The sequence below is a fragment of the Oryzias melastigma genome, linkage group LG19 (assembly GCF_002922805.2).
Source record: "Oryzias melastigma strain HK-1 linkage group LG19, ASM292280v2, whole genome shotgun sequence".
Taxonomy (NCBI): Eukaryota; Metazoa; Chordata; class Actinopteri; order Beloniformes; family Adrianichthyidae; genus Oryzias; species Oryzias melastigma.
Genome location: NC_050530.1, coordinates 9,836,631 through 9,848,779, shown reverse-complemented (window position 1 = coordinate 9,848,779; position 12,149 = coordinate 9,836,631). Strand labels below are relative to the sequence as shown.

Genomic DNA, 12,149 nt, shown 5'->3' with positions numbered 1-12,149 from the left:
CATCCACTTGTAAACATCCACTTATGGACAACTAGATCCAAAAATTTTCTTGCACCGGTTACATCTGTTGCAGGTATGAGGGGCTTTAAGCTATCTGGAAAGCAGATGGGTGATGGGAAGTGGGGGTGGACTCACTCCGCACCAACAGTACAATTCACCCAGCCAGCAAGGCCAAGTTGGCCCCATATGGTTTGAAAATTGGCCAAAAATGTGGACCCCGATTGGGTTTGTCCGCATTTACTTAAGCATGCTATCGAACTCTGCTATAGCGCGCTAGCGAGCTCTGGTGTAGCATGTTAGCGAGCTCTATTGTAGCATGCTATAGAGCTCTGCTATAGCGAACTAGTGAGTTCCTCTGTATCGAGGTAGTGAGTGCCACTGTAGCATGCTAGCAAGCTCCACTGTAGCATGCTATCAAGCTCTGCAATAGCACGCTAGCGAGCTCCTCTGTAGCATGCTAGTGAGCTCTATTCTAGCATGTTAGTGAGCTCCATTGTAGCATGCTATCGAGCTCTGCTATAGCAAGCAAGTGGGCTCCTCTGTATCGAGGCAGTGAGTGCCAATGCAGCATGCTACTGAGCGCCACCGTAGCATGCTAGCAAGCTCCAGTGTAGCATGTTAGTGAGCTCTATTGTAGCATGCTATCGAGATCTGCTATAGCGCGCTAGCGAGCTCTATTGTAGCATGTTAGCGAGCTCTATTGTAGCATGCTATAGAGCTCTGCTATAGCGAGCAAGTGAGTTCCTCTGTATCGAGGTAGTGAGTGCCACTGTAGAATGCTAGCAAGCTCCACTGTAGCATGCTATCAAGCTCTGCAATAGCACGCTAGCAATCTCCTCTGTAGCATGCTAGCGAGCTCTATTCTAGCATGCTAGTGAGCTCCATTGTAGCATGCTATCGAGCTCTGCTATAATGAGCAAGTGGGCTCCTCTGTATCGAGGAAGAGAGTGCCAATGTAGCATGCTACTGAGCGCCACCGTAGCATGCTAGCAAGCTCCAGTGTAGCATGTTATCGAGCTCTGCCATAGTATGCTAGCGAGCTCCTCTGTAGCATGCTAGCGAGCTCTATTGTAGCATGTTAGTAAGCTCCATTGTAGCATGCTATCAAGCTCTGCTATAGCGCGCTAGCGAGCTCCATTGTAGCATGTTAGCAAGCTCTGCTATAGCGAGCTAGTGAGTTCCTCTGTAGCATGCTAGCGAGCTTTATTGTAGCATGTTAGCGAGCTCTGCTATAGTGCGCTAGTGAGTTCCTCTGTAGTATGCTTGCGAGCTCTATTTTAGCATGTTAGTGAGCTCCATTGTAGCATGCTATCGAGCTTTGCTATAGCGAGCTAGTGAGTTCCTCTGTATCGAGGTAGTGAGTGCCACTGTATCATGCTAGCAAGCTCCACTGTAGCATCCTATCAAGTTCTGTTACAGCAAGATAGCGAGCTCCTCTGTAGCATCCTAGCAATCTCCTCTGTAGCAAGCTAGCATGCTTCCCTGTGGTGAGCTACTGAGCTCCTCTGTAGCATGCTAGCGAGCTCTATTGTAGCATCCTATCAAGTTCTGTTACAGCAAGATAGTGAGCTCCTCTGTAGCATCCTAGCAATCTCCTCTGTAGCAAGCTAGCATGCTTCGCTGTAGTGAGCTACTGAGCTCCACTGTAGCATGCTAGTGAGCTCCTATACAGTGAGCTACTGAGCTCTGTTATATCAAGCCAGTGAGCTCCTTGTAGCAAGCTAGCATGCTTCGCTGCAGTGAGCTACTGAGCTCCACTGTAGCATGCTAGCGAGCTCCTTTACAGTGAGCTGTTGAGCTCTGCTTTATCAAGCTAGTGAGCTCTTCTGCAGCAAGCTAGCATGCTTGGCTGTAGTGAGCTACTGAGCTCCACTGTTCACCAGGCAGCTGGCTAGCATAGCGACCCAACCTACGGGGTGTCCACTTAAGCCATTATGGGCAAACACGGGTGGGGCCACCACAGAAACTGTGGACAAACCCAATTGGGACTCCCATTTTCTGCCCACTTTTAAACCACATGGGCCTCACTTGGCTCTTCTAGCTGGGCAGGGGCAAATTTCTGATAAACTACTCCTGCTCTGTAGAAACTAATAGAACCGATACACTTTTATTTTGTCTAAAAATGGCACAATCATAATTAAATAACCACTAGAGTAGTTTTAAAATAGATCAAAAGTTTTTTTTGTATTTTATTATTTCATTTTTATTGTTTATTTGATAGGGACAAATACAAAAGAACATAGATCATTGGATTAGAAAAATCTGATGCTGGTAGCATTTAGCTAAACTGTGAAAAGAAAATACAAGAAGAAACACATTAAAAAACATCTAAAAACAGTAGAAATTATTAGAAATAAGTAAAAAATGCTCTCAATCAAGTTCAGATGATTGAAATGGGATTTTAAAGATTAATTTATTGTGATCACTGAAAAAGTGAAAAAGAAAACAATTACATGTAATTTGTTTTTTTGTTTTTTTTTCGTTAGAGACCCAAACATTTACAGGAAAAGCATGATATTATTTTACTTAAATTTTAATTTAAGTCTTATGTTCAATATTGCCGGTACAGATACTAGATTTGGGTATTGATCCAATACCAATTCAATACTGGTGAATATCGCCGATAACGATACCAATATCAATATTTTTTGTAAATGTTGTGGACAGGAACCAGGAAATCTCAAGTGTTTTTAATCATCACAAAATTTTTTTTTTTAAGTTTTCCCTTTTTTAAATTACTTGATAAACATAAAAACATTGATTGAACAGAAAACAGATGTCAATCAAGGTCAAGCACTGCGATTTGACACCACTGGGGTCCTTATATACCTGCACACACACACACTCTCACACACCTGTGAGCTCTGAATAAACAGATCCTGCTGCTCCTCTCTGGCTCACTTCTCTCTGGCATCAGTTTCTCGTCCTACTTTTTAGTTTTTGTGTCACCTCAAGGTTTTAAAAATGGGCCTCCTTCTCTCTCAAGTTCAACTTTATATTCTGTAGGTCTGTATCATGTTTTCCTTTCTACTTTACAGGATTTAATTGTTTGCAATGAGATCAGGAGTTTTGTGCCAAGTTAGGAAATTAGTTTGAGATTCAAAGGAAAGTCCTTGAGATTATTTATTTATTTATTTTTTGCATTGAAAAATGCTGTAGCTTCATATGAATATTTCTTCATGTGTAAAATGTATTTAAATATTTTTCCTCTCATCAAGTCATTACATTTTAATTATTTATTTATTTATTTCGAATAGGAAGTCACTAGAAAGTCTACGGAGCCCCTAAAGGGACATGGAAGTCATTTGTTCAGCATTTATCGTAAAACAGGTAAAACAGTTGTTTGAAACAACATTTCCCAGAATACCTTTGGGCCTTACGATGATGACGCTCAAACTGTGCGCGTGTAACCTTGTATAGCTCACAAATGTGGACCGAAACCTGTTTTATATCTCACCGGCGGACAACATTTTTACTATAAACATGAGTAAATATATTTTACCTGTTTCCGTGTTCGGGACTGTTTTTGGAAGCGCAGTTTTACTCAAGTGAGTCATTTATAATGTCCGAATGTGATGTAACTGCATAGACATTCACTGACATTTGTATACAAACTTTACTCTTCATGTGTTATGGTTGTTGCTCAGATAAAATACATAATCTACAGTAGCTTTTAAGCTTAATCATTGATTAGTTATATTTCATATAAAATATAAATGCTTCTTTGATCAAGTACATAACTTGTTTCATATAAACAACAGACAATTAGGTAAGTTTAAACTATTTACGTTAATAAGAATGTACACATTTGCCTTCAGTATTGAGTTTTTATCATTCATTGTTCTTGCTTTTATTTAATTTTATATTTTTTCTTTAACAAATTTTTATATTTTGTCTTTGGGTGATCGTGTTCTTATTTTTGTTCTTTTCTTCAAAACATTTAGTTTACATATGTTATTATAAGTACTAAGTAGATAATACAGCTAAGGGGATCAAATGCAAAGTTACGATATTTTGTATTTATTTTGTATTTATCAAATTCTGTGGATCAAAAATAAATGTTTTATCAAGTGTAAACTAATGATTAAGGACCAGGTTAAGTACAAACACCCAAAAAAGCACCTCCTCTAATATTTTTTAATGTATTTTTCTTGAATTTTCTGGGGAATAAATATCACTTGAAAACTATATTTGAATAGTTTGTGAACACAATAAAAAATTGGCAAGGTTGCATATAAATAAGAAGTGATTTTGCAATAAAAACTTGTGCAGCTTCTTATTTTTTTCTTTTTTTTTTTAGAGTTTGATTAAATATTAAAATTTGAATTTATTTAATCGTTTTTCTTCTTTTTTTTCTTTCTTTCTTAGGTGAAATATTTGACCTTTTCCATGTAGTTTTATGTTACTAATTTTTTTGTCAAAAACCTGAAAAAAAAATCAGTTTAGTTCATTTTTGGTGATCCTAGATTAACCATATTTGAAGCTTTTTCACCTGTAAAGATGAAACAGAAAACTCACGTTTCTCTTATTTTACCTGTGGATACTTTAAAGCTGTGGTTGAATAATGTTCCTTATATTAAAATAGAATTAAAAAATCAAACACAGAAAATGGGATCCTATTTATTTATTGCAATAAATATGTTTGCTACACTCTTTCCAAAAAGTTTGAAGTTCTGTATCAAGAGGTGTTTTGATTGTCATAGAAACCATGTTACTGGAGGCCGGTGTCCCAGTAAGGCCACCGTTACCGGGAAGACTGTGGTGATCACAGGAGCAAACACGGGAATCGGGAAGGAAACGGCGAGAGAACTGGCAAAGAGAGGTGAGAAGAAAGTTTATCATTTTGATTTGGTGTAAAACATCATTAAAAGTGGTGAATCATTCAAATTAACACCTTATCTCTGCATCCCCAGGGGGAAGGATTATTATGGGGTGTCGTGACATGGAGAAATGCGAAACAGCGGCAAAAGAAATACGAGGGAAAACCCTGAACCCTCATGTTTATGCGTGTCACCTGGACTTGGCGTCCATTAAATCCATCCGAGAATTTGCTGAAAGATTAAAAAAAGGTTTTTACTGTAGATTTACTTGATTTTTAACTATTTTAAAATCTTAAAAACCCTTAAATTCTCTTTGCTGTAGAGGAGAAGCGTGTAGATGTGCTGATCAACAACGCAGGAGTCATGAGATGTCCCGCATGGAAAACAGAAGACGGCTTCGACATGCAGTTTGGAGTCAATCACCTCGGTATGAACATCAGGCTATCGTCAAACTTAAAAAAGTCTCAATCCTAAGATCTCCTTTCGTTTCTGACTTCCTCCAGGCCACTTCTTGCTGACGAATCTCTTGCTGGAGAAGCTGAAGGAGTCCGCCCCCAGCAGAGTGATCAACGTGTCCTCCCTCGCCCACATTATTGGAAACATTGACTTTGAGGACCTAAATTGGGAGAAGAAGAAGTTTGATACCAAGCAGGCGTACTGTCAGAGCAAGCTTGCCAACGTTCTGTTCACCAGAGAGCTTGCCAAGCGGTTACAAGGCGAGTTTCCCGGCCCGTGTGGGAGGGACTGCAGCCCGTGGTCGTATTTGTTCTCCGCTGTTGGATGCTAATTTTCAAACAATGCTTTGTGTGCAACAGGGACAGGAGTTACAGTGAATGCTGTACATCCAGGAGTTGTTTCTACAGAGCTTGGGAGGCACACCGGTCTGCACCAATCACAGTTCTCAAGCTTTATGCTCGGTGAGGATCTCTGCTTTTGTTCCAAGTACATTTGAATAAGAAAAAAGGGGTAAATGAAGCAAAGACATCAGGTTTTACAAGTAAATTGACCAAAAATGTAACTTACTCTGTTATACTACATAATTATCTTAAAACATATTCTTATCCTTCATAGCTCTGAAAACCATCAATTAACTAATGTGGAAAAATTAAAGTTCATAAGAAAAGGAATTATCATTAAATTGTGATCTGTTTTACTACTTAAAATAAATTTCAGGAGAGTAAAACTAGTAAAAATGATAATAATAAAAATAAATTTTAATTGTTGGGCGCCTTTTAAGGAACCCAAGGTCGCCTTACAGCAGATAATATACAAATGTACATAATAGTTAAAGTACAGTATAAAATGGCGTTAAAAATGAATGAATGAATTTTATATTTGTATTTAATATTTTATTTTAGTTATTTTTTAAATCACAACATTTAATTTATTCATCTTTTTCTAAATTGTTCAACATCTTTTCAAAGACAGGACCTTAAAGAAAATGTGTTTTTGTGGGATAAATCTACAAAAAAAAACAAAAAAAAAAACACAGAAGCAACCAGTGGCTCACATGCAAGAGTATTTTACCTTAAATCGTATATTCTCATTATGCATTAGGCATCAAAACTGTATTATTTTTAATTTTTTTTCCCGAAAAAAGTGCAAGTATGTTTAAGAGTGACAACATCCAAACAACTCGTTTTATTTGAAGATTACACTGTGGTTGTAGAAAGACAAATAATTAATAAATGAGAAATATTAGAATAAAGTGTCAAAATCAAGGCCCTGGGGCCACATCCGGCCCTCCAGATCATTTTATATTATTGTTATTAATGTCCCGATGGTATCTTGTGCTTATTTCTAACTTGTATAATTTTGTCAAAATATATTTTTATGGAGAATAAAATGTTGAAAGTTATTTAAGGTTTAAGTTGATTTATTCTAGAATAATATTCCTGTCTTTTTATTATTTATAATTATGTTGAGAAGTTACAATTTTACAGTCTTAAAAATTAGGCTAAAATTTACACGCTAGCTGTTTTGGCTAATTTATGTTTTTTTGTTTGTTTGTTTTTTTAGGCCGTTTTGAAGTTTAGCTATTTTTTAAAGCTACATGCTAGCTGTTTTGGCTAACCTAAGTTTTTTCTTTTTTTTTTTTTTTAAAGTTCCTAGGCTACTTTGGCATTTAGCTAATATTTTAGCTGGCTATCAGCTTCAGCGTTTTCTGCTATTAGCTTCAATAATTTCAGCTTTTAGCTTCAGCGTTTTCAGCTATCAGCATTAGCATTTTCAGCAGTTAAATTCAGCTTACAGCATTTACACTAGCATTATCGTAGGTGTATCGAGTTTATATATATACATGTTAAAAATTTAAGGGTTTAAAGTTTTAAAAATGTAGCTTTAAAGTGTTAAGTAGATATTTATTATTTTTGGCCCGCGACCTAAGATATGTTTAGGATTTTGGCCACTTTTGTGATTGAGTTTGACACCCCTAGAATAAGAGAAAATTTGTATTTCTCATTGAATATCTATTCTATTCTATTCTATTCTATTCTATTCTATTCTATTCTATTCTATTCTATTCTATTCTATTCTATTCTATTAATGACTAGAGCTGCTACAACGAGCTGCCACTTCAGCCAGTTAGCTTTAGAACAAAAAGCAGATGATATTACATTTTCGTTCCTCCCTGTCGCTCTCAGGTCCTTTTTTCTCTCTTCTGGTGAAGAGCCCTGAGTTGGGGGCCCAGCCCTCGGTTTTCCTCGCCGTGTCAGAGGAGATGGAAGGAGTGACGGGACGATACTACGATGTGATGACTGAGAAAGAGCCAGCGGCGCAGGCTCTCGATGACGAGGTCGCTCGCAGACTGTGGGAGGTCAGCAGCCGGCTGGTGGGTCTGCAGGAAGACGGACCGCCGAGCAGCTCAAAGACAGAAGGAGTCTCAGAACCGGAACTCGTACAGACTCCAGAACTGGCTTGAACTCTCCTTAGGCTTATGTAGCAGAAAGACATGATGGACCTCGTGTCTTTAACTTCATGTTCCTGAATCAGAACATTCTGTTTCTCCAGAACTTTGACTTCATCAATCATTCATGGAGCTCAGCTTGTCTTGTGAAAACACCGTCTACTTACTCAGGGATCTTCATCAGTGTCTGTAAAACACGGATTCTACTTTGTCTCGCTGCTTGTTCTATTGTTACACAACATTGACCTATAAATAAAATGGACACCGTGTGGGAAGGGGCTCAGAAAACCACCTCCTCATACAGTATAGAAGGAAAAAAAACTACATAAAAATAGATTTCAGTTTCTGGTAAAATTAAAGCATCCATACAATGAAGCTTCCTGAAACCATTTCTATTGAAATGTGACTTAATCAAAAGTCATCCTCCATCTTTACATTGGAAAATCACTTTTTGTGGATTCATGAGGTCTTGAAAGGAGAAAAACTGAACATATTGTATAAAACTGACAGAGCTGCTTCATGAAGTTGTGTGGATTCATCTGAAACTGATTCTTCATGGGATTATCCTTCAAATTTTAAATCATTCATTTGTTACTTTTCCATGAATGCCATGTAAATCAAAAGATCAAATATAAATATATCAAAAATAAATATCTTTTTTTAAAGAATTTATTTTGTCTTAATATAATAAAAAATATTTTTGTAAAATTCTCCTATCTTCATCCTAACTTTATTTTTGTTATACCATCTTCACAGTTTAGTATGGTAGCTTATTAGATTTTTGTTTTTTGGACAATGCCTTCAGGCCATCTTTTTTATTTTTTTAGTTATATCTTTATTTATTTGGTCAGTATTTTTGTCTCTTTTGTTTTTAGTTTTTCAAATTTACTAAATGTCCTATAAATATTTTCATTCTTATTAAGAACAATCTTCAGTTTAGTTTAATATTTTGTTTCTTATTTGTGAAAAAGCCTAACGAAAGTGACATTTATATTAATTTTTCCTTTAATTTTATGCCATTAAGTTCAAATATTTTGCATTTTCTACAGATGAAGACTCAAAATGTATCTGTTGAAATTTGACGTTTTTTGTGAAAGTTATGCTGCATATTATTTTAATATTTATGTCGTCAATAATGAAAATATGGGACAATAAATGTGCATATGTGGATATGCATTTAAAATAAAAGCTTTTTATCCTTCTGGATTCAAACTTCAGGTCTCTTAACATGTTTGCACACAGTGCCACCTGTCTGCCAAATTACAGAATCTTGTAAAAGCTGCATATTTCACCTACTACACGATAAACAATACCAGAATTTGTCAATCATCCACATAGTTTTGCTAAGAGATTTTTTTAAATATATATTTTTTTATCTTGCAAAAGGATATCGACTTTTAGCCATTACCCTGCTTGCATTTTGTAATCCATCATGCCAACAATCAAGTTACCTTCTGGGGAAAAAAATCAAGTTACTAAAGAGCTCATCTTCCATTTCTGATCCTTTCAGACATGCAGCATTAGTGGAAAGTGGTTGAGGGATTCATTGCACACAGCTTTTTGTTTTTTTTAAGCAAGCCCCAAAGCACAAATTACAGATCAATACACCCCAGTCTGCACTAATGCACAGTGATCAGCTTTGGCCCTGAAACTGTAGACCTTGGATCGTTTAATTTAGTGAGAGTTATGGTGTTTTCAACTGCCATCTTAAGCTAGTGGTTTTAGGATAAAAGGATCATGAAGATCATTTTTTTTTTTTTTTTAAGGTTGAGATGTATCAATGTTTTCACCATGTTTTGTGTCATACTTTTATTCTGATAACCTATTTGTAAAAAGAGTATAAGCTCATTAAAACTGAATATTATTTAAATATAGTATGCCTTATAGAAGAAAGCTTATATTACTTCATGAAGTAAGCCTCACAAAAAAATAAAAATAAAAAATAAAAGGAAATGTCAAATCTCAAAGTTTTTTTCCGAACCACCTCAGGTATGGCGAAAAATGTACTTACTTTGTGTCTAATTTTTATTATTCTAAACTGAATTAAGCAAATATGCAAAATATAGTATTTTCCTAGATGCCGATGTTTGAAAGTCTTTCCAGTAGGATGGGGTGATAGATGGTGTCGAAGGCAGCAGTCAGATCAAGCAGGAGGAGGATGGAAACTAAACCAGAGTCTGCAGCGAGAAGGAGGTCGTTGGTGATCTTAAGGAGGGCTGTTTCTGTACTGTGGAGTTGACGGAACCCAGACTGGAATTTTTCATATAAATCATTGGAAGAGAGGTGGTTATGGAGTCGTGAGGCGACAGCTTTTTCAAGGATTTTTGAAATGAATGGAACATTTGAGATTGGGCGGAAATTATTGAGGTTGGTGGGATCTGATCCTGGTTTTTTGAGGATGGGGGTGACAGCTGCTGTTTTGAAAGCAGGAGGAACGGTTCCAGTTTTGAGGGAGGCGTGGATGATATTAATAATGAGAGGAGATAAGGAGGGAAGAGCAGCCTTGACCAGAGCAGTTGGAGCTGGGTCGAGCTGACAGGAGGTGGTGGTGAATATGGTGAACTTTTGAGGAAAAAAAATGATGCCAGGGTGTTACTTTCACGCTTCATGGTTGCAGTGCTCAACATTTCATGCATAAAAGTCCAAATATTCTGCAGGACACCGTAGGGAATCGAACCCCAACCTGCTAAAGCAGGCATACCATTACCAGTGTCTTTAGTTTTTGGACTATACATGAAAGGTGAAGCCAAACTGCTGTGTGCGGTTCTGCAATTTTTGGTCTACTTTTGTACCCATAGACAATGTTTAACATCCAGATGCTCCTGTGTTTCTGCAGCAGACCAACAGCTTCCTCATCCTAACAAGGTTTTCTCCATAAATACAAACATTATCACACAATCATATCACAAAAAAAATGTCTTCAACTAAATATTTAGTGACTCTTTTTTTCTTTCCTGCATGGAGAAATGACATCAGCTGACTCAGAAGAGACTCAAAGATTTCCTGATAATTATCATCCAGAGCAGGTGTTTACTATGGATGAAATGGGCAAATTCTGGATAGAGATGCTCTCTCGTACAGACACAGTGACAGACCTCATGAAAAGTTCTGAGTCTATTGTTCTGGATAAAAAAAAACAAAAAACAGAAACTTTATGTTGAGCAATACTCCAATGTTCTTTAATAAATGTTTACAAAGCATGGTCAGAGGTGTTTTTGAGGAGTATGGATCGGTAATGATGCGGTGTGAACAGTGTTATTTTGTTTGTTACACTTTGTAGTTTGGTAGTATTCTGTGTTTAGTCCCACCCTGTGTGGTTTGGTTTGGTGTGAGTTATATTTGTAACTCCCGCATCAACTCCAAATGTGTCTGATCACCCCACACACCCCAAAAACGTAACCTATACGCCTCAGGCAACAACTCATATTCTTCCCCCATGGGGCGGCCAGGGGGACGACCGCCTTTTTGTCTGACATCACCGTGAAAAGGCTCTATTACGCTTATTTTAGAATTGCAAGAGTTTTTGACATTTATTTATTTATTTTTTTTTGGTCAAACATTTTTTCAAAATGTGCAGACAAACAAAACACAAATTAACTTCATAAGCAGGACAGCAGAGCACAAAACTCAAACACTAAAAACAGAAAACACACCGTATTAAACACATTTTTCATTTAAAAAAGTACTTTAATGTTTATTTAAATATACTTCTGTTGTCATGAATAAGATCTGTTTGTACAACTGTAACACAGCAGTAAGCAGACATCTACACCATTTCAACTTGGCGCCCTACTTTGCGTACACAACAAGCTAGCATGTCATCTCTAGTGATATACCTCTCGTTGCATCAAACTCCCGGTCAGCCAGGATCTACCGCTGCCGTGATCCTACCATAAAATACACCAAATGCATCAACTACTACTTAAAACACTAGAAGAAGAATAGACTTACCGAACTCAAGACTCGAGTCAGGTAACGCAGCTCCGCGAGCCACCGCTTTTGGAGTAGGAAGCTATCACCATGGCAACCACACGTCGACTTCCTTTAAACCCTCTGTACTGTACTGGGGGGACAGCGACACCTACAGGTGGCTCCCGTTACAACAATAGTAACGTTTTCTGACGTGAACCGCATTGAATTTCAAAACTCCAGACACGTAGAATCAAAATGAATCAACCAAAGGGAGGAACGTGCTGACGTCACTGCCAACGTATGAACGACGACGAGTGTCGTCATTACAAATGCTGGCAGATAGAGCTCCAGCGTCAATTACGTCACTACGAGGCGTAACGGCGTAACGCTACGTAATAATTGCAGGCTAAAACTGTTCTGATATGGTCTTGAAGCTGGTGAAAAACAGAACCGACTAATAGCAAATCAGAGAGAACGGTAAAAGTTTCCCTCGAAAATATCAACGGTCTTCA

At 37.4% G+C, this 12,149-nt stretch overlaps 1 protein-coding gene across 4 annotated transcripts in view; it reads left to right on the top strand.

Annotated features, from left to right (window-relative positions):
• LOC112154587 (retinol dehydrogenase 13) overlaps nt 1-8,931 on the top strand; it is a 30,382-nt gene extending 21,451 nt beyond the window's left edge. Inside the window, exons 1-8 of one of the 4 annotated variants that reach the window (XM_024285651.2) lie at nt 2,777-3,006; nt 3,258-3,330; nt 4,704-4,822; nt 4,914-5,069; nt 5,143-5,247; nt 5,324-5,536; nt 5,636-5,737; nt 7,463-8,931. In XM_024285651.2, the coding sequence (XP_024141419.1) occupies nt 4,928-5,069; nt 5,143-5,247; nt 5,324-5,536; nt 5,636-5,737; nt 7,463-7,740 (840 nt within the window). In that variant the 5' untranslated portion in view covers nt 2,777-3,006; nt 3,258-3,330; nt 4,704-4,822; nt 4,914-4,927 and the 3' untranslated portion in view covers nt 7,741-8,931. Of the gene's footprint in view, nt 1-2,776; nt 3,007-3,257; nt 3,331-3,356; nt 3,549-4,703; nt 4,823-4,913; nt 5,070-5,142; nt 5,248-5,323; nt 5,537-5,635; nt 5,738-7,462 lie in introns of those variants that run through there. The other 3 variants (XM_024285652.2, XM_024285650.2, XM_024285653.2) reach the window with 3 other exon arrangements.
• The last annotated feature ends 3,218 nt before the right edge of the window (nt 8,932-12,149 follow it).